The 27,986-nt window shown below is 46.7% G+C and overlaps 1 protein-coding gene across 7 annotated transcripts; it reads right to left on the bottom strand.

Annotated features, from left to right (window-relative positions):
- Positions 1–35: 35 nt before the first annotated feature.
- On the bottom strand, positions 36–26,836 carry tpd52 (tumor protein D52). 7 transcript variants are annotated; one of them, XM_035428005.1, is made up of 8 exons: positions 26,682–26,836; positions 9,577–9,695; positions 9,148–9,296; positions 7,988–8,089; positions 6,855–6,881; positions 5,375–5,416; positions 4,066–4,114; positions 36–3,632 (listed from the first exon to the last, which is right to left on the bottom strand). In XM_035428005.1, exons 1-8 carry the CDS (start codon positions 26,698–26,700, stop codon positions 3,510–3,512), a joined length of 630 nt encoding a protein of 209 aa, XP_035283896.1. In that variant the 5' UTR covers positions 26,701–26,836; the 3' UTR covers positions 36–3,509. The 7 variants fall into 7 exon arrangements, with proteins under 7 accessions (XP_035283896.1, XP_035283899.1, XP_035283898.1 ...); XM_035428008.1 differs by lacking the exon at positions 26,682–26,836 and adding an exon at positions 12,354–13,006; XM_035428007.1 differs by lacking the exon at positions 6,855–6,881.
- Positions 26,837–27,986: the final 1,150 nt, after the last annotated feature.

Below are 27,986 nucleotides of genomic sequence, written 5' to 3'. Positions count from 1 at the left end.
TCTGTTCACAACAAAAGTGGAGTGAAAGGCTCAAGGCAGTTTTTGTGCTTTTATTATGTTTTATTTAGCATTTGACATAGAACCAAATAAGGTCGTGCTGGCAATGTATTATGACCCTCTTGGATACAGCCTAGGTGTTGATTTTTCAGCAAACGGTAAATAAAGGGGGGGAAAAATTAAACAGGCATTCATTTTACAATCACCAAATGTGGTTACAAGATGTCAAATCAGGCGACCCTGTCCACCATTACTGGTAGTAGTGGCCACACAGCATCATGTACTACACAGAGCACAGAAAGCAACAGAGCAGCAATATCACTCCTGGAAAACACTGACAACATGCAGCTGTCATTCACTTAATGCTGGCTTCATTTGCAGCTCCAGGTTTCCTAGTCAATAAAGTGGCAAACGGGAATGCGTGTGTACTACTGGAATGTACGCAGGACATTTCCACGTGAGACGTGTTCACACACTGCCATTATGAGAACAGAAAGCTCTGCTTCCATTCAAAGTGGGACAAAGTTGCCTACTCTCCGGAGAAAGGGAAACTGGTAATGCCACAATGGACTGCAATCAAAGATACATTTGCATTTGTTTGCTAAAGCTTTAGGCCTTGTGGTACAGCCTACTTAAACTCACACCAGCAAATAAAGTTTTACTGTTAACTTACGCGTTCACCTTTTTTTTTTGCAAGCTCCAAACCTCAGCAGGACAACAGCATTGTTTATTTTTCTCTTTAATTTTTGCTTTCTTTATAAGATGGCTGAATTTCACCGGTCTCCACGGAGTCGAGTGTGCAGAACGTGTGAGTGACACCCAGCAGGACTGACAGCTGTCAGGTGGGGAAACTGATGGCAGAAGACTGCGATCACGCACGAGATGTGTAAACACTACCAAGGCTACTGCAATCCCACACGGGGAAAACTCAACATGGATCAGTAAGCTGGCTCTCAAACGCCTGACACAAAGTATCTACTTCAACACTTCCACAAAATGTCTGAATCAATCTGGAATCATGGTTGCACAACAGCCTCGCTTAACTGTCGTCCATATTACCCTAAACTGGAACGTGACCCCTAAATTTAATTCGGTTAACGTAATTAAGTTAAAGAAAGAAATGCCATGTCCAATCTGTGACCATAAAGAGCAAAGTGAATTGAAGACACGCAGGCACCCTTCTGAAAGTAGAATCTTCAACAACAACAAAAAAACAATCTCAGCCACAGCCCTTTATAGCCGATTAGTGTATTAACAATCATTTATAGACTACATTCATACATATCATCTCCACTATATCTCTAAAAGGATCCCCAGTTCCATCGGCCTTTTGCTGTTAGAAATTGCGAGCATTCATCATTCAGTATTAGAATTACAGGTATAGAGGTGGACAGAGTACAATACGCTATAAACCATGAAATATATTAAATATATTTCACTTAATACCCCTACACAAATAAAACAATGACTGTCCGCTGACTATAAACGTATTTAAATTGGTAGTAGATCTCATGATTGGCACAGTAGATAAATATGCTTTGGCTCAGTTACCCTAAAACCTAACATAACAATCTCCAATGCGGATTTTCCCAAGAGAGGCGGTTAACCCGATTCAGCTGTACACGAACGCGCGTGCCAGCCTCCCTCGACAAGAATTATACTAGCCATAATACATTCTCATAATAATAAATTCTTCTACTAAATCATCACATCCAGCGTCAAAGTGAAATACCTAAAGTGACAGGATAGAAGGAATGGAAATGACTGGAAAGAAATAAATTCAGAGAAAAATGATGTGGCTCACTCAGGATTGTGGCATTCATATGGCTGTCAACAGAAATATTACAAACAGAAAGAAGATGGCGTCCTTAAATGAGGAATATCAGCATTTCAATTACAACCCCGATACTGACTGGGGGCACAGCAAGCTTTGCTACACAGGACCAACACTGTCACCCGAATGTCTTGAATCAGGTTTATTTGGTAAATGTAACGTTGTTAAAGAAGTTCGTCCAATCGTACAGGGCCCTGGAACAATCTGGTCAAGTACCTTGACCTCCTCAAAGTGACAGCTTTACAAGAAGTGCATCCAACTGTAAGCAGCATGCTACAATCTGCATGCTCAGCAGACTTGACCTTCCAAAAAACTGGAGTTGGCTTAGAGATGGATAACCTCTGGACAGGTGAACCAAAGCATCTGTAACATGTACTGCAGCAATAGTACTGCAGCTTTAGCTCTGAACTGAACCCATTCAAGTTTTCGCCTGAAAGTGTGACTCCAGGGGATTGCAAACATCTCTACTGGCTATCTTTGTTGATAAGGGTGAGTATGTTGCCATAACAGCACCCAATGGCACTCGTTGCCTCATATAGTCTATCTCAGCGTACGTTTTTATAGCTAAACCACAGTGTTATGTACAGACTAGAACACAGAAAGAGGGCAGAATTGGTCTTCAGATATCAAATAATAAACCATTTTCCGCATGTTTTCTACATATATATTATCTTAAAAACTAAGTGAACTTTTCAGGCGTGAGAAAGGCGAGAGTAACAATATTATTCAAAACATTTAGCGATATTACTCAATTTCAGACAAGCAGGACAAAAAAATAAAGTGACAGTAGCTACTACATTATGATGTAACAAGTTCCTAAGAAGATTAATCAGCTTCTCCAGTATATTTAATCGGCCAAAGGCTAATGTCAAGGAGAAAATGGCTAGTAGCGAAATGATCACACATAAGGACGAGAATGACCTATGCATGAGTACTAACTGGTGAACCCCCACTCTCATAGTGTGAGGAGGGTGGCTGTGCGGTGCGCCAAAAAATTGGGCTCAAAACCAGGAGGTTGCAGGTTCTGTTGGGAAGCAGCTGCTAAGCCCTCAAACAAAGCATTTAACCCAAAGTCCTTGTGCGAATACACAGCGTCATAAGCGGGTATGTAAAACCTAAGGTGCCCTGGGTCAGACTTAAATAACGGAAAAGACAGAGAATAGAGAATATGAGTAGTGTCTACTGTTTCAGTGTGTAAGACTGCCTGAACTGTTCTCACCCAGACTAATTATTCAACCGATTATATATTTTTTAAATGCAGAAAAAAAAGCTAAATGGACCAAAAATTATGAACTGAACCACTACCTGCCCCCTGCCCCCCGCCCCCCCAAACCCGCATGAGGTGGACATTAGCTTCTTCAGCCGAGGCTTTTTGCTTCTCGGCCTTGCTGAACATTAACTCCTGTGTGTTGCGTGCCTCGTCAATATGTGCCTTTTCCTAACCGATTAAAGTAATTACCATGTGAGCACAAATAGATGTCAATGTGCCCTGACCATCTGTTCAGAGACTCATGTAACATAAAAAAAATGTTAAATGGGGACACGAATGAGAACCTGGTGCACGAGTACAGACTTATTCTGTTCTTTGCCTTTGGTTTTTTTGTGGTTGGGGGGGCCAAATACTAGGGAGGAGGAGGGGGCGGGGCGAGAGGGGAGCCCCAGGGAGGGGGGGGGCCCATCAGTGGGGCTCCTCGCTGTCTGCCGGGGTCACTTCGGGCGCGGCCTCTGCCGGGGTGGCGCTGGCCGTGGAGTTCAGAACCTCGCCGAAATCTCCGGTCGACTCCGCGGGGCTGATCTTGGTCTGCAGCGAGGAACGGCGATTAGGATTCAGAGAGAACAGAGTACCGCAGAAACACACAAATCTAAGCCATACCGCTCACATTTCCAGCTGGACCACACGGTAAGTTGTGGCAGTGTAGTACAGTGGGTAAGGAACTGGGCTTGTAGCCGAAAGGTCGTAGGTTCGATTCCTGGGTAGGACACGTTGTACCCTTGAGCAAGGTACTTAACCTGAATTGTCTCAGTACATATCCAGCTGAATAAATGGATACAGCATATCATTTCCAGTTAAAACTGCCGTCAATTATTCTGATAATTGTGAGGAACGTGCACGTCAAACACATGACCGCCCGGTGAAGACGTTCGTGGCACAGCGCTAACAAACGACAATAACCAGTGATCTCAGTGACGGTCACGGAGAGCAAATTTAACTGAGCGCCACCTCAGAAACTCACCTTTAAAGTATCCACCCTCCCTTCGAAGGACTTGAATGTGGGAGTGTTCCTGCAAAGCAAACGAAAGCTTAGCGACGGTTCTGACCGAACGAACGCGAGTCCAAACAAACCGATAACTGAGAGCAGGATATAAACACATTCATTTTTACAATGCATCATGTACCCAAGCAGCATTCACGCAATGTTACTGCATCTGAAGCAATACGGTATTACAGAACGAGTCTGTGAACGTTTGTCTTCCTTGGTTTAAAAAAGTGTTTCAGGCAATAGGTCAGAGGGCACAGGACAGAAGTACTGAGGCAGAAGAAACGATAACACAAACATGAGTGATGGCCTTGCGTTTCGATCTCTAACGTACAGAGAGATGATGCTTTTCCTAAATAGATTATCACCTAAGCTAGGCTAATTGCATCTAAAATGACAGAAACTGTTAAAAAGTCACAGGAAGTAACAGGTACATGTAGGGAAGGAGTAGGTTCTCATTTTTTATCTTATTACATGCATCTCCTCTGAAAGGCTGGTCCGAGATTAGAGTCATTTTAATCAGGGAAGGGCCAACTGCCAAAACCTGTTTTGGCAGAGCTACACATACTGGGCTGTGAGGAGTGCTAAAATAGCAGAAGCACATACTCCCCCTGCTCCGTAGGGCTCCTGGGCCCTGTCGCTCTCGCTCCCAGCCAAACGATTGGTGCGCGTCACCACTGAGCCCGGTCTAACGGCCAATGACGCAAGAGATGAGCCGTGTGGCTTCAGCCGCCTGGCCGGGCAGAAACCGGTCGGCTCCGGCCCTCCTACCCGGCACCAGCCCTGCCTTCCCTGACACAAGCGTGCGCACGGGATTCCGCCCACCAGTCAACAAAGCACAGCGCTACCATAGGGGAGGGGCTGGGCGGGGCTAGCAGGGATTAGCAGCTGTGTGTATGTGTTTGTATGTGTTTGTGTGTGTGTTTGCGTTTGTGTGTGTGGACACGTATTGCTATCTTTGTGAGAACCAAATGTCCCCACAAGGATAGAAAGATGAGGAAAATTACGCAAGGTGGGGATGTTTTGCTGGTCCCCACAAGTTCAAGCGGCTGTTTTAGGGTTAGGACTTAGGGTTAGGCCTAGAGTTACAATTAGGTTAAGGTTATGGTTAAGGTTAGGCATGTAGTGGTTGGGGTTAGGGTTAGGGTTAGGGTTAGAGGTTATGGAATTAATGTAGTCAATGGGAAGTCCTCACAAGTATAGCAATAAATTCTTGTGTGTGTGTGTGTGTGTGTGTGTGTGTGTGTGCGCGTGCACGCACACAGGTGCGTGTGCAGTCTCTTACCTCATAGCAGGCATGCTAATAGAGTGCTGTATGGAGTGTATGCTATCCGACAGCAGTAAAGGAAAGGAAAGGGTTAGTCAAGGCAGAGAGAACACACCGGAAAGACAGTGAAGAGGGAGAAAGACCAAAGCGGCTCTTTATCCACACCGAGCACTTCACTCTTCGTCCTTCCCTCACTCCGTGTTCAACCATGTACACACCGCAAGCATGCCCTATATTAAATAAACTCTAACAGAGTTAATTCAACTCTAATACTGTTTACCAGTCAATTAGGTATCAACTGCTCTCTATCAGAGTTGGTTCAACACTGAATGTCTTTTTTTCTCTGTGTGCCAAATTTATACAGTTCCGGTCAATAAAGGGGTTGCTTTCTGCCATCGCTATTTGACACAGTACACATTCTTTTAAGGTTTTTTTTCTTTCCAAACTAAATAAAATGAAAAGGGATGAAAGAGGGGTTTGTGAACTGGGAATTGATTAAAAAAAAACCTCGTCTCGCTGATAAGGAACAGCACAGTAAATCCGGCAGCAGGAGGAAGGAGGACGTGGGTTTAAAATGGGAGGAGGCAGGAGCCGGGAGAGCAGATGGCTGCGGAGGGCTCGGGCCTCCATGCGCCTCCGTGCGCCTCCCCGGTGTCAGCAGGAGGAAGTCCTGAGCTAACGGTGACGGTGGGAAACGAGCGCTCTGTACACAATGCGCTCTGTTCACCCGCATCACAAAGCCGGGCCTTATTCTGCCTGCACCGCTGCTCTAATTAATTGTGAATGGAAGGCAAAAAGAGAGTCAAAGTCTGGCTTTGGTCAATGTCTCCTATCTACTTTGTGTGGTAAATAAAACATTAAGAGCCAGGATGCTTACTGCGTTGGCTAAACAAAATCACCCCTTGGACATTTTACTGTCAAAGAATGTGGTGCTATTAGCAACTGATAATCCTTGCTGACAGAAAGATATCTTGTAAAATACCCGCAGTGTTCATTCGACACCATCTGGCCTCGTACAGCGAATATCACTTTCAATGTCCCGTTTGGCACACAGCTGACATTCAGGACATGAACCGAACCTCAGATAGAGGGAAATATTTTCATACGCACCACCGTTGTGATCGACTGGATAACTGCAGGGTCGGTTTTACACGAATGCACACCAAAATGTCACGCGACGAGACATTCAAACCCAGAAGCACACGTACGACCTTAAAAACACACCCCGACACCGCAAACACAGCACGAACACAGAGCATGCTCAGATGAAGGCCGGCGAGCAAAGGCCTCGAGCGAAGGAGAAACAGTCTCACGAATGCTGCAAATAAAACGGGCACACAGGCAGGCCACCCGAAGCAGACACCCAGGCTGAATGAATAACAGACATGACTTATAAGAGCAAAGCAGAGCCAATGAGACCGCAGCGCGGACAACGAACGACACCGAGGCTTCGGGTCCTGAGGCGCTAGCGGACGCTAGCCCCCTGCGACCGCCTTACCTAAAGGAATTGGAAAGGCTCTGTAATCTGCGGAGAGAGCCGTCGGGGAGCGTTAAAGGGAAAATGGAGAGAGATGAATCGCGCTCGGCGTGGCAGCTATACGACGCGGCGGCGCTCGGCAGGGATGAGTCACGGCGTTCCGTAATGGCTTCGTCTGAAACAGCTCGCGCTCTCGTACATCCCTCCGGCCGCCGGCCCACTCAGACGGGCTGTTAACCTCCCCGCACACACCGGCTGCACGGCCTCGCGCGTACGCCGTTCCGCGTGTCACAGCACTGCATTGTTTTGTTTTTTTTAACCCTGCCCTTTTAGGTGTGAGAATGTCCTTAACGGAATATCCTAACGCTGATGTAACAATCACTGCTGGTAACTGAAAGCAATGGAGTTCTAGAACACCGATTTAGAATTTTGAAGAACATTCCAAAAAACCTACTCTTGAAAGGGTTCAAGTGTGAGATCACAAGTATGTGATTAGAATGTTGTTAACTGAACATTCTAATGCTGATGTAACAATCACTACAGGAAACCAAATGGAGTTCTAGAACACTGACAGAATTATGAAAAAGAAAACTTCCAAAAAACCTACTCTTCAATTGATTAATGAAGGCTTCATCTCAATGTCAAAGAACACATTGTTCTTGGAAAGAACCTCTCTTGTGTCCCTGGCCACCACAATGCATTTAACTGACGGGGCTCTGTATGAGTAAGCAAAAGGGAGCAGGAAACCCTCATGATGTCTCACGTGTGTCAAGACTGCACCGTGTCACCTGACTGCGGGTCCTCTGCAGTCCCACCACGAAAGCAGGAAGTGCATGTCAGAGGCCACGCTGCTATTGGTGCACCGTAGCTGTGGCACCCAAGTGTGCGAACGTTCCCACGTCCTGACTAGAGCGCTAGAAAAGCTAAAAGGGCAGCCAGGGGGCCAGCGGACACTGCAGTACGGCAGCAAATCAAAGGGGCCTGCCCGCACTTCCAGCAAACTGGCCTACTGAGCTCTACACTGCAGTGGTGCCCTGGCCATTGGAACATGCAGTAAGTCAGTACGGGGGGTTAAGGAGCACTCCTGTTGTGTGTGTGACCGGTCGGTACTGGGACGAGGGTACAGGACAGAGGGGGTGCGCGCGCGGACTCACCTGACGTCCTCCAGCTTGCGGCTGATGGCCGAGCCCACGGTGGTGAAGGCGGCCGAGGCCTTCTGCCCCGCCTGGCTCAGGGTCTCCGAGGTCCTCCTGTAGCTGCGGGGGAGAGAGGAGCCGTTAGCCCGAGCGCTAACACCGCGCTGCGTTCGCTGCCTCGACCGCCCCCGCGTGAGAAGGACTGCTGCAATGCTACACGCAGACGCGCTCAAATGCAACAGGGACCACCGCACCGGTGCGGTCGCCGCTCAAACCCACACCCCGGCAGATGAACGCTTCAAGGGCGACTGCTGTGTGTAACCGCTGTGTGTTATCGCTGTGTGTAACCGCTGTGTGTTATCGCTGTGTGTAACCGCTGTGTGTAATCGCTGTGTGTGATCGCTGTGTGTAACCGTTGTGTGTTATCGCTGTGTGTGATCTCTGTGTGTTATCGTTGTGTGTAACCGCTGTGTGTTATCGCTGTGTGTGATCTCTGTGTGTGATCGCTGTGTGTAACCGCTGTGTGTAACCGCTGTGTGTTATCACTGTGTGTGATCTCTGTGTGTTATCGCTGTGTGTAACCGCTGTGTGTTATCGCTGTGTGTGATCTCTCGGGGTGGCTCTCCCTAGCATCAGCGTCTGAAGGCAGCACAGTGCAGCTGGCATTAATGAAGGAAGGCTTTGTTACAGACACAGGGCGTGTCCGTGCAGCCTCACCTCTGGGGCTGTATCTCACCAGGATTAAACTGTGTGATTAGGAGCTCTCGGGCAGCGCTCCAAAACCAGGAAGCCAGAGTCAGAGCAAACAGCACCTTCTGCACCGCAGGTCCATTACCCTGCTTTAACCTATCCGCCATTTTGATTCCAGCAGCAGAGAAGCGCTGGTAAACACCTCCTGCTCAATTTGAGTTCAGCTCAACCCCACGCGTGCCTTTCCTGTAAGCTGCTGACGCTCAGGGTGAAATACCATCATGCATTTCTGCCACGAGGCAGCGGATTCCACACAAAAGCCAGGTTTCTGCGAGGAATGCCTCCATTTCCTGTTTCCTCCCGTCTGGCGGGAGCTCAGATGAAAATGGCCTAAGATGGGGAGCTGAACCCGAGCGCTCTTTGAGCAGAGGACAGGCGCGTGCCCATTGGCTGCGGGATCAGGGGCGTGTCCGCGGGGAGGCACGTACACGACGGACGTGGTGACCTCCTGCCAGCTCTTGGAGATGTTTTGCTTGAACTCGTTGAGCGGAGACAGCCCCAGCTTCCTCTTGATTTCCGCCACGTGCTTCTCCTTCGCTGCCAGGACCTGAGAGAGAGTCTGGATCTCATCCTCCACCTGCGAGGCAGACACATTTCACACCATGTTGTGAGTTCCTTTCATACTCAGGAGCCTCAATATGCCACACAGACAACTTAAGAGCCGCGCTAAAATCACACTAATAAACTTGGCGTCGAGTGTGCCACGTACAAATGAAGACTCTCACTTTAGTCTCACTGTAGCTGTACTTGTAAATCAGTTTCACATTAGCCACACCCCCGCCCAGGCTGACTCACCTTAGCCACACCCCCGCCCAGGCTGACTCACCTTAGCCACACCCCCGCCCAGGCCGACTCACCTTAGCTAGCTCGTTGCGCAGTTCCTCCTGCTCTTCTTGCGTCAGGGCCGTGGGCGACACCCCGACGGCGGCCCCAGCGTCCTCTCCCACCTCCGGAATGGAGTCTGGTCTGGGTGTACCTGCAACACACAATCGACACCCGGTCAGAGAGGACAGCAGGCATCTGGACCGTAGCCTGTTTGTTTCCAAAATAAAAGTCACTGCAGAGCAGACCTGTACCTGCAACGACCACACCATGCATCTGAGCAAGCCCGGGGGGGTGAACAAGTGGAAGAAAAAAAACATAATCAGGGCGCGGTGTGGCTTGGGTGTATTTACATTTGGTCTCCTGAACGTGCTAGCCACGACTCCACCTTTCCTCATACGCCAGCATGAGGTCATGGGTCTGCCGCCGTAAACTACAACACCCAGAATTTCCATCGGAAGACGGCGATTGGCTGAGGAACAGGCGATCGATCGGAAAAACAGCACACAATCGTTGTTTCCAACTGGATCACACCACATGCCTCCAATCATTAACTGGGGAAATGAGGCTGGGCTGTGAGTCAGCATGCCAAGGTATGGCTCTACTGGATAAGTGATCAGAACTCCATCTCCTGATCCATCTGATTCTTGGCAGAAATTAAACAGCACAGTCTGAACCCAACGTGAGCTCAGAGCGCACTGAAGAGCACCAAGCACTCATTTTACTGAGTAATTAGCATTAAGGTTCGCTTTCAGACATCTTTTCATGAATGGGAGAGCCTTCCAGACCATTTTTAGCCAGGAGCAGACAAAGGACTCTGGCTGGCCTTCAACTGGATCACCCAGGATAACCGACCTCAGCACGCTGCTATGGCGTAGCGACCGCAAAGCTAAAACCCACAATGCACAGCTGTGGAATCAAATCAAAAACCCAATAAGTGATTTAAAGATGGATGTTTGTGTTTCCCCAATAAATCAGTTACTGCATCATCATAAAATCATCATGTCGTAAAACTGAGATCAATGGACTGGACCAGAGGCCTCTGTGCTGATCTCGGCTCCATACTGACTGGCTGGTTTCTAAAGCAGGAAAAATAGCTTTGATGCTAAGATATGAAAATATCACAAAAACATCTCCTGCACTCTGCAGGCCTTCCTAATGCAAACCCTCAGATATGACAAGAATATAAATGAACCAATTTAACAACTGTTTAATACCCAAATGTAATATAACCTTGAAATTCATCAACATGCCACACAATTAACACTCTTTTGTCACATTACAACTTTGACAGATTTTTGACAGAGAGCTATACAAGTATTTCAAATTTACACACAATTTCAAGATCAGAGAATGTCTCGCAATTTTGCCATTTTAACACAAAAACAACAAATGGAGAAGAGAAGAAAACGGCCTGGCTAATGGAGGTGCACCTGACCGCAGTCACGCACTCCGCATGCACTGAAGATGCTGACCAATCAGAAGCACCCGCCTTGACTAGACAGACCAGGGCAGGTAACATATTGGAGACTAGGTTTGTCATTCAATCAGAGTGCTGTTGAAGCATGGAATGTGAACGTAAACGATAGCGATGACTTCGCTATTCTAACGTCACTCGCATTAGCTACGTTTGTATTTGAACTAGAAGGGTTTGCCAGAGTCAGGTGTAAATACGTAGACATTCCTAGAATACAGATTACAACCATTTTGGATGGTGTCGCAAACAACTTATGTTATAACTCGGCCATGTTTGAACTTGCACATGGCTGGTGTAATCAAACCCTGAGGCCAAAATACTGGCATACAACTGAAGCAGAACTTTTTTTGGCACTGTCTCTTATTTATAACTCTTTTTTATGCTCTCTCCTCATCGTCAGAAATTATGTTCATTTATTACAATTCGGTGGAAAAAAGCTTTTGAATTATTTAAAGCTTTACCTCCAGTGAATTATGCATATTCCAGATAATGACAGCTGCATTGTTCAGGTCTAAGAATTGGTTTAAATAGTCCAATCAGTCCACCAAAATAATGTTGGAAATAATTTGTTTCAATTCATCATTGCATTCGGTAAGTGTAATACAAGTATACCCGGTCCTATGACTTACCTATAGGCAGGCCTACTGGGTGTGTTTTCAATCACATTAGAAGGAAATGGGAAGTGTTCAAATGTAGTTTTTTTTAAGTCACACCTCAACCACAACATCGTAGAACAAGTTCAATATGGTATTTTGTCCATATCATACAGCCCAATTATCAACATGTAAACTCCTGTGAAATATGAATATAAACCTGGCTTAATCCAGAAGAAGGATTGTATTATGTTCTTCTTAAGGTAAGTGATTAGGTAACCATGGATTATAATACTACTTGTTTAGTAGTTGCTCTTAATACCTGTGCTTTCAGTTTGGTAGTGAGTAGTGAGAGGAACACACACGTACACAAACACAGGTAAACATACACACCCACACGCAAAAACGCAAACACACACACACACAAAACACGAACAAACACACACGCACACACAAAACACAAACACAAACAGAAACACAAACACACACAAAAACACAAACACATGCACATACAAAACACAAACAGAAACATAAACACACACAAAAACACAAACAGAAACACAAACAAACACACAAACAGAAACAGAAATACAAACACCCACAAAAACACAAACACAAACACACACGAACACACACAAACACAAACACAAACACACACACACACACACACACACACACACACACACACACACACAAACAGAAACACAAACACCCACAAAAACACAAACACACAGGCTGTTACCTCTCACCGGCGCTCCTGGGGAGCCGGGGGGTGTGACGCTGTCAGTGGGAGACAGGTACAGGTAACTGGCGTTCACGCCCTGCTCAAAATTGAATGGCGACTTGTAGTCCTCCGCAGGGTCCATCCCGCCGTGCGTGCAAGCGAGCGTGCGAGCGTGTGCCTGTTCCCTCCCCGGACAACCGCCTGCACGCGATCCGGTGCGAGCCGCTCCTCTGTGCCGTTCACGCTCTCTCTTTCGCTTTCTCTCCCTCTCTCTCTATCTCTATTTCACTCTCTAATTTCAGCCTCTATTTCCTCCTGTCCTCCTCTCCCTTTCTCCCTCTCTCTCTCTCTCAGCTCGCTCGCCCGCTCGCTGTCCCTCGGCTCGGTGTCGCCGGTGATCGTGTGACCGCGCCGCCGCCCGCCCCCCTCCTGCCGGCAGCGGAGGATCCGGCGTGACGTGTCGTCCGAGGCTGGCGGAGCGTTAATGAGTTACCTTCCCCCGCGGGGCGATCGCTTAGTCAGAGCCCCTCCCCCCCCCCGGGGCTTCGCGGTAATCCCGCGGGTCGGCAGGGACGGCCAGGGGACGGCTCGGCAAACGGCGGCTTTCAAAAGGTGTCACGGAGCGAACGCGCGTTCGTGCGTGCTTGCGTGCCTGGGTGCGTGGGTGTGCTGAGAACCTCCCATTCTGGGCTTCGTTTCCCGTATCTCGTCATCGGAGGTAAACGCGGAGCCGTTTGCCTCGCGGTCACGTGACCCCCCCCCCCCCCCCCCCCCCCCGCCAGCCCCACGAGGGGAGAAGCGTAATCCGCCGTATCCCAGATTAAAGCGCTAATCTGCGAGGCGCCGCGGCCGCCCGCGTTTGGAGGCGACGGATGAACCCTGCGCGGCTCAGGGACGGGCGTCGCCCAGCGCGCCGCTGCGGGGCTACATTTCGTGGGGCTAAATTTCACGCCGCGCGTGCATGCGCGCATTCCACTTAGCGTTGGCCCTGAGTGCAGTTCCTGTTCCCGCAACGCTTTAGCCTCGCTTCATTAGCGCAACGTGACCCCGCTGAGGAGCCTTCGCATGCAGCTACGCTAGCCGTAATAAGCACACCTCGCTACGCTACGCTAGCTTTACTGAAGCCGGACATCGTATAAATCACTGTTGAAATGGCGACAGGCTCCCTATGAAAGCTGTAAGAGCATTTGACAGCAGTGTGCTCTGCAGGTCAAGGGTCACAGAGTTTAAAGGTCATGACACTCAGCCCTTAAACTAGAATTTGGCTAGAACGAGCCACAAATCGATTTTCAAATGTTCAGATATCAAACGCTCTCCGAGACCGAACCAAATGAAATAATGGCATGAATATAAGCTATAATCATGGCACAATGAATTACATCTGGCAATATTCCCAAACAATTAAAAACAAAACAAACAAAAAAATGTTGTGGGAAAACTGAAAAAATCTCTGTGGGGAGGTATCCTGTGGCTCTGTGCATAAAGCACAGAGAATAAACCAGTTGTTTTTTCGTCTGGGGTACAATTTTGCTGTTGACGTGTTGCAAATGCCTGGCACACGTAACCCACGCCTCTACTCCCAGAGAACATTCCTTCCTTATGACTTAAGCGTCCTTATGCCGTGATCTGAATTTAAAAACCCGCATTCCAAAGGTTCTGTGGACACAGGGCAGGGCTTTTCGCCGGAGGACCACCTGGGCAGCTAATAAACTGATCCAGGTTTACAGCGCGCTTTAATGGAGGATTCAGCCTGACAGGATGATTCATAGAATGGCTTATGAAGGACAGAGGAAAGGCACAAGCTCACAGCCTCACAGCCATTCTGCTTTTATAGACGACCGTATCCATTCAGCAATTACCTAAGTGGTATCACACACACACACACACACACACACACACACACACACATACACACGTACACACGTACACACACACACACACACACATACACACACACACAGAAAGACACACAGGCAGAAACACACAGGAACAACAACACACACACACACACACACACAGGAACAACACACACACACACACACATATACACACGTACACACACACACACACACACACATATACACACGTACACACACACACACTCACACATACACATACACATACATACACACACACACACACACATACACACACATACACATACACATACAAATACATACACGTGTACACACACACAGAAAGACACACAGGCAGAAACACACAGGAACAACACGCACACAAAGACACATGTGGACACACACACACACAAATAACCGGGCACTCACAGCCAGGCACTCACACACACGAACACACACACACCCACCCACCCACACACACACCCACAGACACACAGGTACACAGGCACGCAGCCACACACACACAGGCATGCAGGCACGCACACGCACCGACGTTGAAAGCAGAACCTTGGCAGTATGCGTGTTTGCTGTGCAAGACGTTTCCAGGAGCTGGATATTTACTTCCAAACCTCCCCTTCGTTGGGCCACAGCCAAACCGTGCACAGAGCTCCACAGCTTCAAAGAGCCCTGCGCTACCCTACGCCACTCCTATAAACCGCCGCTCGGCCGAACCGTTCCGCCTCGGCGACCACGGAGACGGGTAAAACCCGAGCGGACGAGGCCTTACCCCCGCGACCAACCAAGGACGCGGCTCAGAAAGAAGAACAACGCCGCGGCGGGAGAGCGAGCCTCTTCCGAAAAGCGCACCGCGTGATTCACGGAGCCCCCGAGAAGGCGCTCGAGAGCACCCGCCTAATTTCACACACCGCTGAGCAAGCCGTCCGCAGACACTTGCTTACCATTCCAGTGAACTATGACCTCTCGGAACGAGGAAGACAAAGCTTTTGATGTCAGAACATTTCGGCTTTCTGAAAGAAACGCGAGCAAGAATGCTCCACATGGGGGCGTGGGCCGGGGTGGGCCGGGCCGGGGTGGGGTCGCTCTTCATTTCCGACAGCAGGCCGCAGCTTTGGTCTGCGCCCCCCCCCCCCCCCATCCCAAACTAAGACAGCATGACTCTGATTTAGTCCAGGGCAGGAGGACACAAACAACAGCCCAGTCAGAAAGGAGCATTAAAGCGGTTAATAAAACGCAGCGTCTAATCAATCAGCGGATTATTCTCAGCGCACCGTGTCACATGATAGGGGCCCAAATGAGTGTCATGGGACGCCCGCCCAGAGCGGGACCGTCGGCGAGTCGGGCCCCTGGGGAAGATGGCGGAAAGGGAACTCCCCAGGCCTGAGCTGTGTGTGCCAGTAACCAGGCCATCACACCAGCGCTCACACACCTGAGAACTAACCCGGGTTTACTTGTGACTGCAATGGGGGGATGACCATGAGGTTAAAAAAGACAAATTTCATTACCCGCTAAATATCAAAAGGATTTATTTAGCCATCCTTGTGCCCCTGGAAAAACAGATAGCAGTTAGCCATTCAAAATTTTTTATCCTTATCTGGGAGGGCACTAGGACAAAGCTGCCACTCAACCCGTCAACAACGACTGGACAGGGTACCGTAAAATCAGCCTTCGATGAACTGTGAATATGAACCTAAGATATTACCCAGAAAAGCCATTGTTTGTTAATCTGGCTATTATCATTTCTTATATATTGTACAGTTCAAACAGAACTACAAATTATTTTTGTGTTCTCTGGAAAGCGAACCAAACCTTCGCTACAGTGTTTTTTAAATGCTGTCTCGTGTCCGAGACCTCCGGGCTAACGAGATTAGCCTCGACGTTCCCCCGTTTGTGATTTACGGCCGGTTTCGGAGGAGGGCTGCTTCACACGACGCCGAAAGACGCGTTCCCTGGGGACAACCGCCGGCGAAAAGAAGCCTGAGGTTCGCAGGGAGGCCTCAACTTTCGCTCTCCTGCGCGAAGTTGGCGCTCTCCTGCGCGAAGTTGGCGCTCTCCTGCGCGATGTTGGCGCACGCCGCCAACGTTGGCGCACGACGGCGAGCCTCAAACGCCCACGCGGCTCCCGAGGGCCCGCTCTCTCCGCGCCGCGCTAAAACCCGCCCCGAGCGATTAAAGCAAACGCAGCCTGTTTCTCCACCAATCGCGTTCCGACCCGGAGAAATATTTATGAGATGTTTACACGGCAGAACGACAGGCTGACTGTAATGCCAAATTGTATTTTCCCTTGAGACCTTGTTTTTGCCTAAATGTCATAGATAGGAATATTTACGACTAGATAATTAGAAACAAGCGATGAAAACTCAAGTGGTGAAAGCTATGGAACGTAACCCAGGAGAACAGTGCCTGCCAAATAAAATAAAGAGTGAAACTCCTCCTCTTTGGCCTGGTGTTACCCAGGGTTACCAGGGCGCTCAGGAGCACACGGTGAGCGAAAGCTAACGGCACATTCTGTAGTGGGCACAGGTGCAGGGTCAGAAAAAACGAAAACGCAGTTGGAGGAAAACTGATGTGCCTGCACATTCTGACACGCGTTTTGGTGATTTATTAACAAGCGAAGGCTCTGACCTACATGGAAACAGTCTCCAAGCTTGGGAATAGTGTCCTTTGTGTGAGCTACAATATAACAAAACTTGCATAGCAGGAATCCTGTATTCACAGCTAAAAACAGCAGGAATCCTGTGTTCGTTCACGGCTAGGAACAGCGGGAACCCTGTGTTCGTTCACAGCTAAGAACAGCATGAATCCTGTGTTCATTCACATCTAAGAACAGCATGAACCCTGTGTTCGTTCACAGTTAAGAAAATGATGAATCCTGTGTTCGTTCACGGCTAAGAACAGCAGGAATCCTGTGTTCACACATGTCAACATATGAGGCATCTGCAAGGTTGCCCAGTGTTGCAGACTTTGATGCTTGGCCTGCACGACCCTATGGAGCATTTTGCGCCCTAATATATCTGTAGTATCAGTAGCGCGTGCACAATACCCACTAGGCGGAAGGCAAGGACACAGTTCCACAAGGACTTCCCACATGACGGCCAATTTGATTCGGGTCAACAACGAGAAAAAGAAGAAGCTAAAAGCGTATTTCCGCGCGTCCGTTTCTTCTCCCCGGACAGGGCTAATTCCAGCCATTTTCCGCACCATTAAAGGCGGGGATGCCGTGTGACCTGTACGCGGGCCGCGCAGGAGCCGTCTCCTGATTGGGTGACGAGCACGTGGGATTCCCCTCTCGTCACTCCGGCTCATTCCAAAATGAATCAGAAACTCTGAATCGGTCAACGCGGCGTTTCTGCTTTCTGTAACAGCCCGGTTGTGGTTTTCTGTTCGAAACCTCGCGACAACACAATGGTGCTTTAAAAATCATGGAGCAGCAGTAAATTATTTTATGGTTACAGATCCAGGCCCACACTCCAGTCTGGTCTGATGACAGCAAACTCGGCAGTGGTTACCGGCTGTTTCAGTCTCCGACGATATGCTGACCTGGTCCAAAGAAAGTCTAAAGTCAACAGCGTTTATGTATTCTAGTAAAGGTCCTTCTCCTTCATAGTTGAAGGAAAGACTGCTTATTTACTAAAACTGAAGATATCTCTTTTTTCTGCCCAAAAGCACTTTATTTGTAGATTGTAAAATGTGGTTTTACAATACGAACTGAAGACAGAAATGCTGGTGGAGTTGCTAAGTTACAGAGATGAATCTTGACTACAGCCAAATGTCGACAGACATCCTCTTCTTTCAAAATATCCAGCTTCATAAAAGGAATGAAAAATAAAGCTCTTTAATCTTCTGTTGCCGATGCTAGTCTGAGCGCACATGTGACCCTGTAAAATACGGAATGCGTCTAAAATGCCACGTGGTGGTTTGACGAGAAGATAGCTGGTGCTGGTCGGGCGGACAAAAAACCGCTTTCTAAGGATTTTTAACTAGCCTAAATGCTCTGTGACCGGTACATCAGAACTCTCTCATTCTCGTTCAGTCTCTCTTTTTCCCCCTTAAGGCTTTAAATAAAAGCACAGCTCAATTCAGACGTGTCAAATAATAACTACAGGGTAAAGGACCAGAGTTGCATTTCTTTTAAATCATTCTTGAAAGAGAGTGCGCAATAAAATTCTAGGAACTGCCACTATATAGCACCATCTCAACAGCAGTAAAAACCTGGAGGCGCTCTATGACGTGGACGAAATTTGTAATGATTAACGCAATCCTGGAAAATCACATGAAAAACAAACTCCAGTCATTTCAATAGCGCATGTTATTAACCACAGCTTTTATTAACCAAAACTGTTTTTTCCCCACTAGCACGCAGACCATTGTAAGACGACACCAAACAACCGCTTCGACACAGCGCTAAAACAGGGAAACGCCCACGCCCACTTACTGAACCAGCACACAGGTGTTAAATGACACCGGCCCCCGCTTTGAGTGGGAGAAGTCGCGGAACAACAACAGGTGACAGCGACGCCCGGGCTTCGCCACGGCAACGCGCAGACAGGTTTCGGGCACCTGTAGTTTAATTTAAGTGAAACGGTTCCACAGGGCGAAATAAACACGCTGTTCAACGGGCCTGCGTCTTCTCCTTTCATATAAATAAACGCCTCGTGTCTCCGTTCACTAACTGTAGGCCTTCTATTGCACAGATGCAGCCTCTACAATGGATGCTTGAAAACAGAATCGGGCCTACATTCAGCCAAACTATAATGAGCTCTGTCATCCATTTTAAGGAACACTATTATCCAAGCCTTTAACTTCCTTATTTTACATAGCATGAGTTTACTCACGACTGGAATGGCCCAAAGGCTAAATATTGTGTTTGAAGGCAAAATAGCCATATCACTTGCTTGTGAATGCAAACAGAGGTGCAAACAGCAGAAAACACCCACATCGCACGCTTATCTCACCCAAGGCAGCACTGTACAGTACTAGCAAGGTCCACTTGAAGGCCATGCTTGAACTCAAGGGCTAGTAAGCCTATTTTTAGTTCTGCTGAATTAAAACATTAATAAATTAATTATCTTCAGGTGTCTGTTCTGGTTCAAGGTTTTCCAGCCTCTAACAGAGAGAAAACTGCTACAGAAATGGGGTGGGGGGTGGGGGGTGGGGGGAAGCTCTAAACAGACAGTAAGAGAGTTTTCTTACTGAAGAGCTGGAATGTGACACCACAGAATAAAGTACACTGGATTCATGTCAAGGGGAGAAACAACAGCATTTAATTAGCATTTCAACTCGCTCACAAAATAGGCTGCCTCAAGTTGTAGCTCTAAGTGGAAATTAGGCTCATTATCTAAATGATATCACCAGTTAGAGAATGAGGGATGTGACTGTAGGATCAGCTGACAGTACTGACCTACATTAAATAGCATGCTGTCATTTTTAAAAAATTATTACTAAAGGATAACTAATTGAACTGAGATTAGACTAATTATAGCAATTGTGGTGCTCTTATCATATTAGCAGTGAGAATGAGTTCTTTTTTTAACTCTGAGGATGATTTGCAGTGATTATGATCAATACCCAGCGACACAACTGAGACTGATGAGGTATTACTGAGTTGTGAGTGAGTAGTGAGTATTGGAACCATAAATGTATAATGCACAATAGCAAAGAGAATAATGGGCCTACATATGATGGTCTCTGATTACAGAAGGCGTTTCTAATAATAACTACCCGCCCGATAGCCAGCTATTATAACTATTTTGACCTTGGACCTTGATCTAACTTGGATCTAACTTTGTAGAGGTTAACTAATGCTGGCTAACAAGAAAATGTTTTTAGAAAGGCTAGCTAGGTATGGTTAGCTAGCAAGCCCGCTCACCATTGCCTCTTTTCAAAACATGATCTTACCCACATTAAAAAATATTTCCTGTTCTACAAGCAATATTTTCCACCCTTACAGTAGATGCTTCAAAAATAGCTCTCTAGCTCAGCAGCAGGCTCAGATACTAATATTAAAATTAAGCCTGCAGCTCCTTAGTATTCATAATGGACACTTTTTCAGGTGGCAGATAATAAATAACAGTTACCTTTGTTGTAAATAATTACCTTTCATTTTTCTTTGTTCTTGAGTAGGCGTTTGTTCTTTGTCCTCTAACTGTGTTTGTGTGGATACTGAGCAGAAATACAGTTTATACTGGGTACTAAAGGGCTCAGAAGTAAACAGGCCATCAGTGTAAATTCCTGCATGTTAGCCTATGTCTTATAGTAGACAGTAAATGATCAGATGTCTTATACCATGCCTTACAACAGAGAGGAATTATCAATACAAGCCTGAGACTCTGTGACATTTTTTTAAGTTAAGAGAGTCTAAAGAGGAGGGGTCACTGGCCTCTTGGTTCCCCTGTTTCCGGTGCCAGTGGTAGCAGGTGAAACTGAGACGGAGGCTAGAAGAAAGGCCTAGAAACCCACTGGCATGCTTTCCTGGCGTAGACTTACAGGAATCTATCATAATGAAAGCTGAAGGTGTGCACTGCAAACAATGGTGCACTAATATGACCTGGTTTCAAGGAGCACCTTAATCACCCACTACTGCAAGGCAGAAAATGTCTGCGGCTAGCTGGCCTTGACTCTTGCCTGCATTTTATTCCACAATCACACACAGCCTCGAGGCTCCCAGAGACCTGTAGCCTCATTCTGGACAAGAACCAGGGAAATTAGAGCACTAGCTCCGCCTCCGCATGAGGGGAGGACACGCAAAGCAGAGCCAAACGCCAATCATCCTGACGGACAGCTCGAGCGGCGACACCCCCCTCGAAGGCAGCCCGGATTCGCCAAGTCACGAAAAAAGCAGGCAGTTAAGTGGCCTCCTCAAAGAGGAAGCCACTTAAGGAAAAGAGGAACCGGTAACCCAGCAGACCACATCCAATCAGAGGACGGTACTGCGCACCGCACGGCACCGCCTGCACAAACCAGCGACTCAACACGCAGGGGCCGCGTTTCATCTTCTGTGCGGCCGTGCGCTTCCGTTCACCACTTCTTCAAGCAGCCCGTATATATTCCCCCGCGCCCACATGACCGAGGTACAGACCGTAGAGCTTTTTGTCTGTCTGACGGGGAACCGCAGCGGACGGCGCAGAGCGTCTTCCGCGTTTCACAGGGAAAGGGAACACAAGAGAACACCGCTGCGTCGGCTGCTTCCTCATGAAAAAGAACAGCCGCTTATGATTGGCCGGGCCATGTCCCATGGAGGTCAGCTGTGCTTCAATCAAATCTGATGAACAAAAGTTTGAAACCCGCCTCACGGAGACGGTAATCACTAGGCCTAGCATCACCGCTGCACCCTTACAGAAGCAGAAAGAACACGTTCTGGTCCGATCATCTTACAGAGCCATAATGTTCAGTGTTTCCCATACACAGACAATCTGCTATAGAGGCAAAATTTCGCTCTGTTAAAAAAACAAGAGAATGTCTTCTTCACAATAACCTCACATTAGCAGTCCAGTCAATAAAATCCAATTGGTGATATCCATTTTCCTTTGCAAACACATGACATTTTTTAGATTTAAGGAACAGGCATTAAAATGTTATATTTCACCATGTACTGCTGGAAAATGTTTTTATTAAGATTAGACAAATGCAGTGAAACCGCTCCGATAAGAAGAACTACTGGACTTGGCTCCTGGGTGGCACAACCAGCTAAAGCACCAGCTCTCAATGCAGCGATTCCCTGCAGAAATGAAACCTGACACAGCCAATGCAAAGTCCAGACCTCCCTTGGGAAATGCATAATTGGACACAGTGTCACACAGAGCGTTCTAATAGCACCTCCTCTGGTCGATTGGAAACCTGTTGTCTATTTGAACCAGCTGCACAGTTTATTTAACCCTTTGAAAAGTATGTGTTTTGGAATGTTTTTTCTCCAAAATTCTAAGTCAGTGTTCTAGAACTCCATTGTTTTCAGTTACCAGTCGTGATTGTTACGTCAGCATTAGAATGTTTAGTTACGATCATTCTAATCCCAAAGACTATTTGTGATCTCACACCTTAAAGGATTAAGTGTTCCAGCAAAATTAACATACAGCTCTACAGTGCACATGCAAACATCATGACAAACTAACAAAGAACATGACTGCAGTCATACAGTGAGACTACTAACACAATGAGAAAACAAAGATTTGTGGGGAATTTAAAAAAATTGTATCATCAATATACTAAAAAAGATTCTGTCGATACAGAGAAAGTCATACCACACGAACAAAAACTAGTAATACAATGATTAAGAGTCTTTGACTCCAGGCATTCTCGGTGTATAACCTTGTGCATCTGTGTGTTAAATCAAACACTGGCCAGTTTGCCTTGCAGTTAAAACTTTCCACAGACTTCAAAATGAGGACGATGTGTCCCCTCCCCCATCTGTTATCGAGACTGGGCCCCGAGACTCATAACAGGTGTGACAACTATGACAAATACTTCAGCGCTCCCTCTCCCAATTCACAGTGCACTGAACGCTGCTCCTAACTAAAAGGCACTTCCAACAGTGCCGATCTGGGAAGAGGCTCCTCAGCTGTATAAATGGCTAATATGATGAATTCTAGTTATTTTCCTGGAAATACCTGTGGCCAGAGACCCATGAGGTGACGCATAATTGGCCTAACGCTACCCAGGGAGGGTTTTCTCTGCACAATAACCACTTCTCGGGGGGTGTGGGTGTCTACAGTTGGCCTGTGTCAGCCGCATAGTTTGCACAATCACGTGCTGCAATGACTATGCAACACTCCAAGCTGCATGCATTGTACAGTATTTGCAAGCTAGATTGCATCCTCCAAAACTGACAGCAATGCTACAGTGAGGGCACGGGCCAACAATCAAGATTGACAAAGAAAATTGGATTTCAGATTCTATTTTAAAATGCTTCAGATAAGAGTGCATGCTAAGCGAGAAAAACAAAGACCATTAAACCACATGCTAAGTGCTCACTCTTCGGAAATATTCAACAACGAGGCGGAACTTGGAGGAAGGTTGACGAATATGTCTACTGATGCCAGCAGTAAATGAGACGACACACTTCTCCGCTCAGTTCCAGACTGTTGACAGGCACCTTTCAAATGCACCGAAGCTCCAGCAGCGCTAACAATATGTTTGGGAGTTCATCGCTGGGTTGCCCTGTCAATGCTGTTTTCACGTTCGAGATATGAAAACCGGCTTGAAAGCTACGTTTCCCCAGCCTCTAGTCACATGCTGTCAAACTGTGCAGACAGGAACGTGCGTGACGTGCCGAGGGCGAGATATTTAACAGGAGGAGGACGGAGAACTGAACACAGCTCGCTAATGACCGCCCTTAGAACTCAGCAACCTCGAAAAACAGGAGTCAGGAAGCCCCGCAAGCATCAGAGCCGGAGTCCAGGCCGTGCTCCCTGGGTAACACCCTGACAGAGGCTCGCCGTTTAGAAACAGAGCATCCCCCTCCCCCCGCTGTCTGCGCACAATGACTTCTCTCCCAGCGAAACGCTCCTCGTTGTTCGCCTTCTCGTGCCGGTTACCTGTAGCTCTGTCATCGCGCTGCGTATCTGGAACCGTTGCCATGACAGTGCGACGGTTTAAGAAAGAGAAATGAGAGACGGACGCGGCTCAAGACATCATGCGGAAAGCCAGACAGGTACTTCAGTGGTCTACAGCACCTGCATTTAAACGCGCAACGATAACTCCGCGGGCTTCGGTTTCTAATTTATCGCTAAGTGCCAGAGTTACCGAAGAGGAGCCGCACCACACGGTTAATGCAGCCTGTTATAATGAGGGCCGTCCCTCCCTCCGACGGAGACTGGAGGCTCGCACGCGCCACCACACCGACAGGGCGCTGCGTTAAACTGAGCCGCAGAAGATGAGGAGCGCCCGCTTTTAACATGTCCGCGGCTTCAGATTCCTCATTCTCAGAGCTATTTACAAGCAGCTGAGAACGGAAAATAGGAAGCCTCTCTTCCCCTTCCGCAAGGTGCGTCCACGGTGACAGAAACCGTGTGGCCGAAAGGAGAACAGACCCGCGAGGGGGGGGGGGGGGGGGGGGGGGCAAGGGGGGGGAGACGAACGAACAAATGGAAAGGTGACTGCGGAACGTCTGAGCCTGCCGCGGCTGGACTGGCACAGCGCTGCCCTGTCTGCCAGCTCAGAGACAGACAGATGGCAGCGCCGCGTGAGGGCGGGGGAGGAGCCCGCGGGGGCTGGGGCGGGGCAATGCAGACCGGGCGGGGCCAGGCGGGCGCGATTGGCACGGCTGACACAGGGGCCTTTTCGCAGACCTGCAGGCCCCCAGGCCGTGCGGCTGTCGCCAAGGTGACGGATCCTGGCCAGCAGCAGACCAAGCAGGGCGTAGGACGGTTTGGGGGGGGGGGGGGGTAGGAGTTGTTTGGCAAATTCCTAGGACAGGATCACAAGCGCCCACCTGAATCCCAGTGTTAATAATAACATCTGTTTGTACAGCGCCTTTCTCACACCCAAGATTGCTTAAGGATCGTCAAGGCCGTCGCAGGTAAGCGAGGGGCAAAGGCCACGCCCAAAACTCCCGGCCCCGAACCAAAGCGGGAGGCGCACGGCCGCTGTGCTGCTGGGAGTAACCTCAGACTCCAGTTTACAGGAACACTGCACACGGCATCGGCACGAGGCACAAAAACACATGGGGAAAATGAATAACAGTGACTACATGATTAAAACTGCTCTTATGATGGAAGGTATGGTTTGCAAGGGTGCTATTGCTTAATCTGCATTTATTTACAGCCAGAATCGCCCTCCTGACGATAAAGATTATCATCCGGTTTCGGGGATCGAATATTAAAACACAAATCAGCATGAATGTGCACATGGCATCCAAGCACCCTGCATACAACCGCATTAACAGAGAGACGGAGTTCTAAATATCCTCAGACACACAGAAAAAGCATTTCACGAAACCACAAAAACAGCTCAGGAAAAGACCTGCAGCGAATAAATCAATACAGCTGTCTATATGCAGCCCAGCCATTGCATCGGTCACAACAAGAAAACATGGCCTTCAATACCTTGCCGGTAATTACAGACTGAACACAGAGCTTGCAAAAGAAAGTTTAACAAAAGAAATGTTGTAACACTAACTATAATGCTGGCCAGACCATCAAATGTGTAGTTACTAATGTCTTATGGCTCTGTTCTGCAACCTCCGTTAGAAAATGAATCCCTGTGGAGAACCACAATACACAATAATCCCAGTTAAGATCAGATCAGATTTGAAGATAACTTTAAGATCTCCATGTGCATCTTGCTGATCAGGAAATCTCAACAAATTATCTTCATATGATTGATGAATTATTCATGTGAACCCCAGACATCGGAAACATAAACACCAAAGACTACACTGGCCATCACAAAACATAAAACTAATACACACCACACAAATTATCAGAGTTTTGGACAATTAGATTAATGCCAGGACTTGGGTCTTAAGGTGATGTTTATGGATTATGCATGGTTAAACATGCAAGCAACATCCAGGAGAAAATATCAGCTCTAATAACGATGTATTCAGAACGATTTTACTCATTAAAATCTGGCAGTGCTTAAATAACAAACAATACATTTTTAAATGAGTTCTGAGTCTATTAACAGCTTTGTTGATATGATCTTGTGGCACTGTAAGGGCTGGTGAAATCATTTAATGTAATGTAATGTCATTTAAAACAGCATTTCTCTGAAATATAGATTGAGAAAATTGGGAGTCTTAGAATAACTGTAACAACCAGAAAAACAAATTTGTTTGCAAAATACAACAAAACCTGGCCGTGTTTCACATGAGCTTGCTGTGGATTGTACAAGTGAGACTGATCACGCTGTAATGTACCACTACGTGGTAAAAAAAAAAAAAAAAAAACTGTTATTGGGTATTATGATATTATGCTGATAATTCGTAAAAAGAAAATAAAATTACATTCATTATGCAGTATTAATCATTTTATTTTTTGTTTCTCTAAATGGACAAGAATATTAAAGATACTCTTGCTTATGTAGGAGATTAAGCACTCATTAGTTGCACAATCAAGCAAGCTTTGTCAATTGCAATATCTGTGATTATTTGTCACGCCCAACCAGCAGTATGAAACTTCCTTAATTGTTTTAGCTGCACGTACGGCTAACTAGCTAGCTTGTAAGTTATTTAAAGTGCTCTGCAGCAAGGTGTTCGTAGAATAGTACTTGTACTAACAACATGCTATGCATGGAATTTTTATACTTCTAGACAAAGGGACAAAATAGCTCACGTTAGCCAACTATTTAGCTTACAAGCTGACAAGCTACTCAGCTAGCTGCACGGCTATTTTTTGTTGTCCAACATTTCATCCGTGATCAAAGCAAGGAAACTAGCTAACTTTTACAGAAAGTACAGTTTGTATTGTTCTTATGTTTATATACAACAGCTCTGTTTATAGTTAGTCTATCTACATGACAATAATAATGTATTTACCTTGATCGGCTTCCTCCATCCTTATGTTGATTTCTGATTTCACTGCACTCTCGCGGTTCAAGTGCAGATTCTTCCCCTTCCCTCCTGCGATCCTGTCCCCACACGCTGCTAAGCAGCTCGATGTGGGGTGGGGTCCTCCCGTCCTCCCTGACGTCACTGCGCAGGGCACGTACAAGTGTAAACAAAGCGAGGCACATGGTTAAAGTTGATGCTGACGTGATACTTGCGCCTTCACTGCATGAAAGCACGCTCGGTTTTTCAGCAATAAAACGAAACTATATAAATCTGATTCACCTGTGGTGGGCCTGGACATGCCAAAACATATTCCCGTTAGGCTAATAATAATAATAATAATAATAATAAATCTGTCATTTTTTTAAAACTTGAAGAGTACATCCACATTTTTCGCCCATGACTCTGAAATATGTGCAACCTTGGACATTCATAATACTCATATTTCAATCAATAAGGTAACTACATTTGCAGATTTACTTCTGTTTCAGCTTCCCCACCATAAAGTGTTCCATATAAATATTTCATGACCATAACTGCCATTGAGTTCACAAGGGAGTATGTTTAGAAATAATTAATATCGTTCATTATTGCCAATTCAGATTTGAAATCCTGATCTCAGTACACGTCTGGTTCTGCTCTACCAAATAACGAGCTTTCAAGAATGCACAATAATAATAAACAGTTTGTATGAATCAAATGTGGTGCTGAAAAATCAAACTAATTGTAAATGTTCCTTATGTATGGTTAATCCTTTTGCTAATATAACTTAAATGTTTTTTTTTTTCCCCCACATATAATGTCAGGTTACTGAGACCACAATTAAACAGACAAACTGTACATTTGGTTCAATACAAAAGTATTTTGTAAATGTAATGAGCTTACTGACAGAGTATATTTTAACCTCTTATTATTTCTGCATATCAAACTCAAACAAATGATATTAGAAAAAATAAGAACGGTGTGGTCATACAAAGCACAACATGAAGAGCAAAGTTAACTTCAACAATGAACAGCCAATACATTTCCTTAAAACACACATTTTAGATGCTCCCACTGAAAAATATCTTGTTAAATGGTCATCTAAAAAGTATATTAATTTCAAAACGAAACAGGTTCAAAAAGGAACAACAATATGCCACTATATAATTCTGTTTGTTCAGCGATTATACTTCTCATTGTAATCGTGGAATTGTAATTCCACGATTACAATGCCATTTCTTACTAAAAATATATATCAGCAACAACACTACTAATTAATTTGCAAAAGAACAAACCTACTAGTTCAGATTG

The sequence above is a fragment of the Anguilla anguilla genome, chromosome 8 (genome assembly GCF_013347855.1).
Source record: "Anguilla anguilla isolate fAngAng1 chromosome 8, fAngAng1.pri, whole genome shotgun sequence".
Taxonomy (NCBI): Eukaryota; Metazoa; Chordata; class Actinopteri; order Anguilliformes; family Anguillidae; genus Anguilla; species Anguilla anguilla.
Note: the sequence above shows the minus strand (reverse complement) of the source record. Positions and strands in the feature narration are given on the sequence as shown.

What these genes read in the sequence shown, in the direction of transcription:
- tpd52 (XM_035428008.1), bottom strand. Translation starts at nt 12,477, where the DNA reads ATGGACCCTGCGGAGGACTACAAGTCGCCATTCAATTTTGAGCAGGGC. An exon ending in CCCAGGAGCGCCGGTGAGAG is followed by an intron (nt 9,696 to 12,353) that starts GTAACAGCCTGT and finishes TGTGTGTTGCAG; the next exon opens with GTACACCCAGACCAGACTCC. An exon ending in ATTAGCATGCCTGCTATGAG is followed by an intron (nt 4,115 to 5,374) that starts GTAAGAGACTGC and finishes TTTGCTTTGCAG; the next exon opens with GAACACTCCCACATTCAAGT.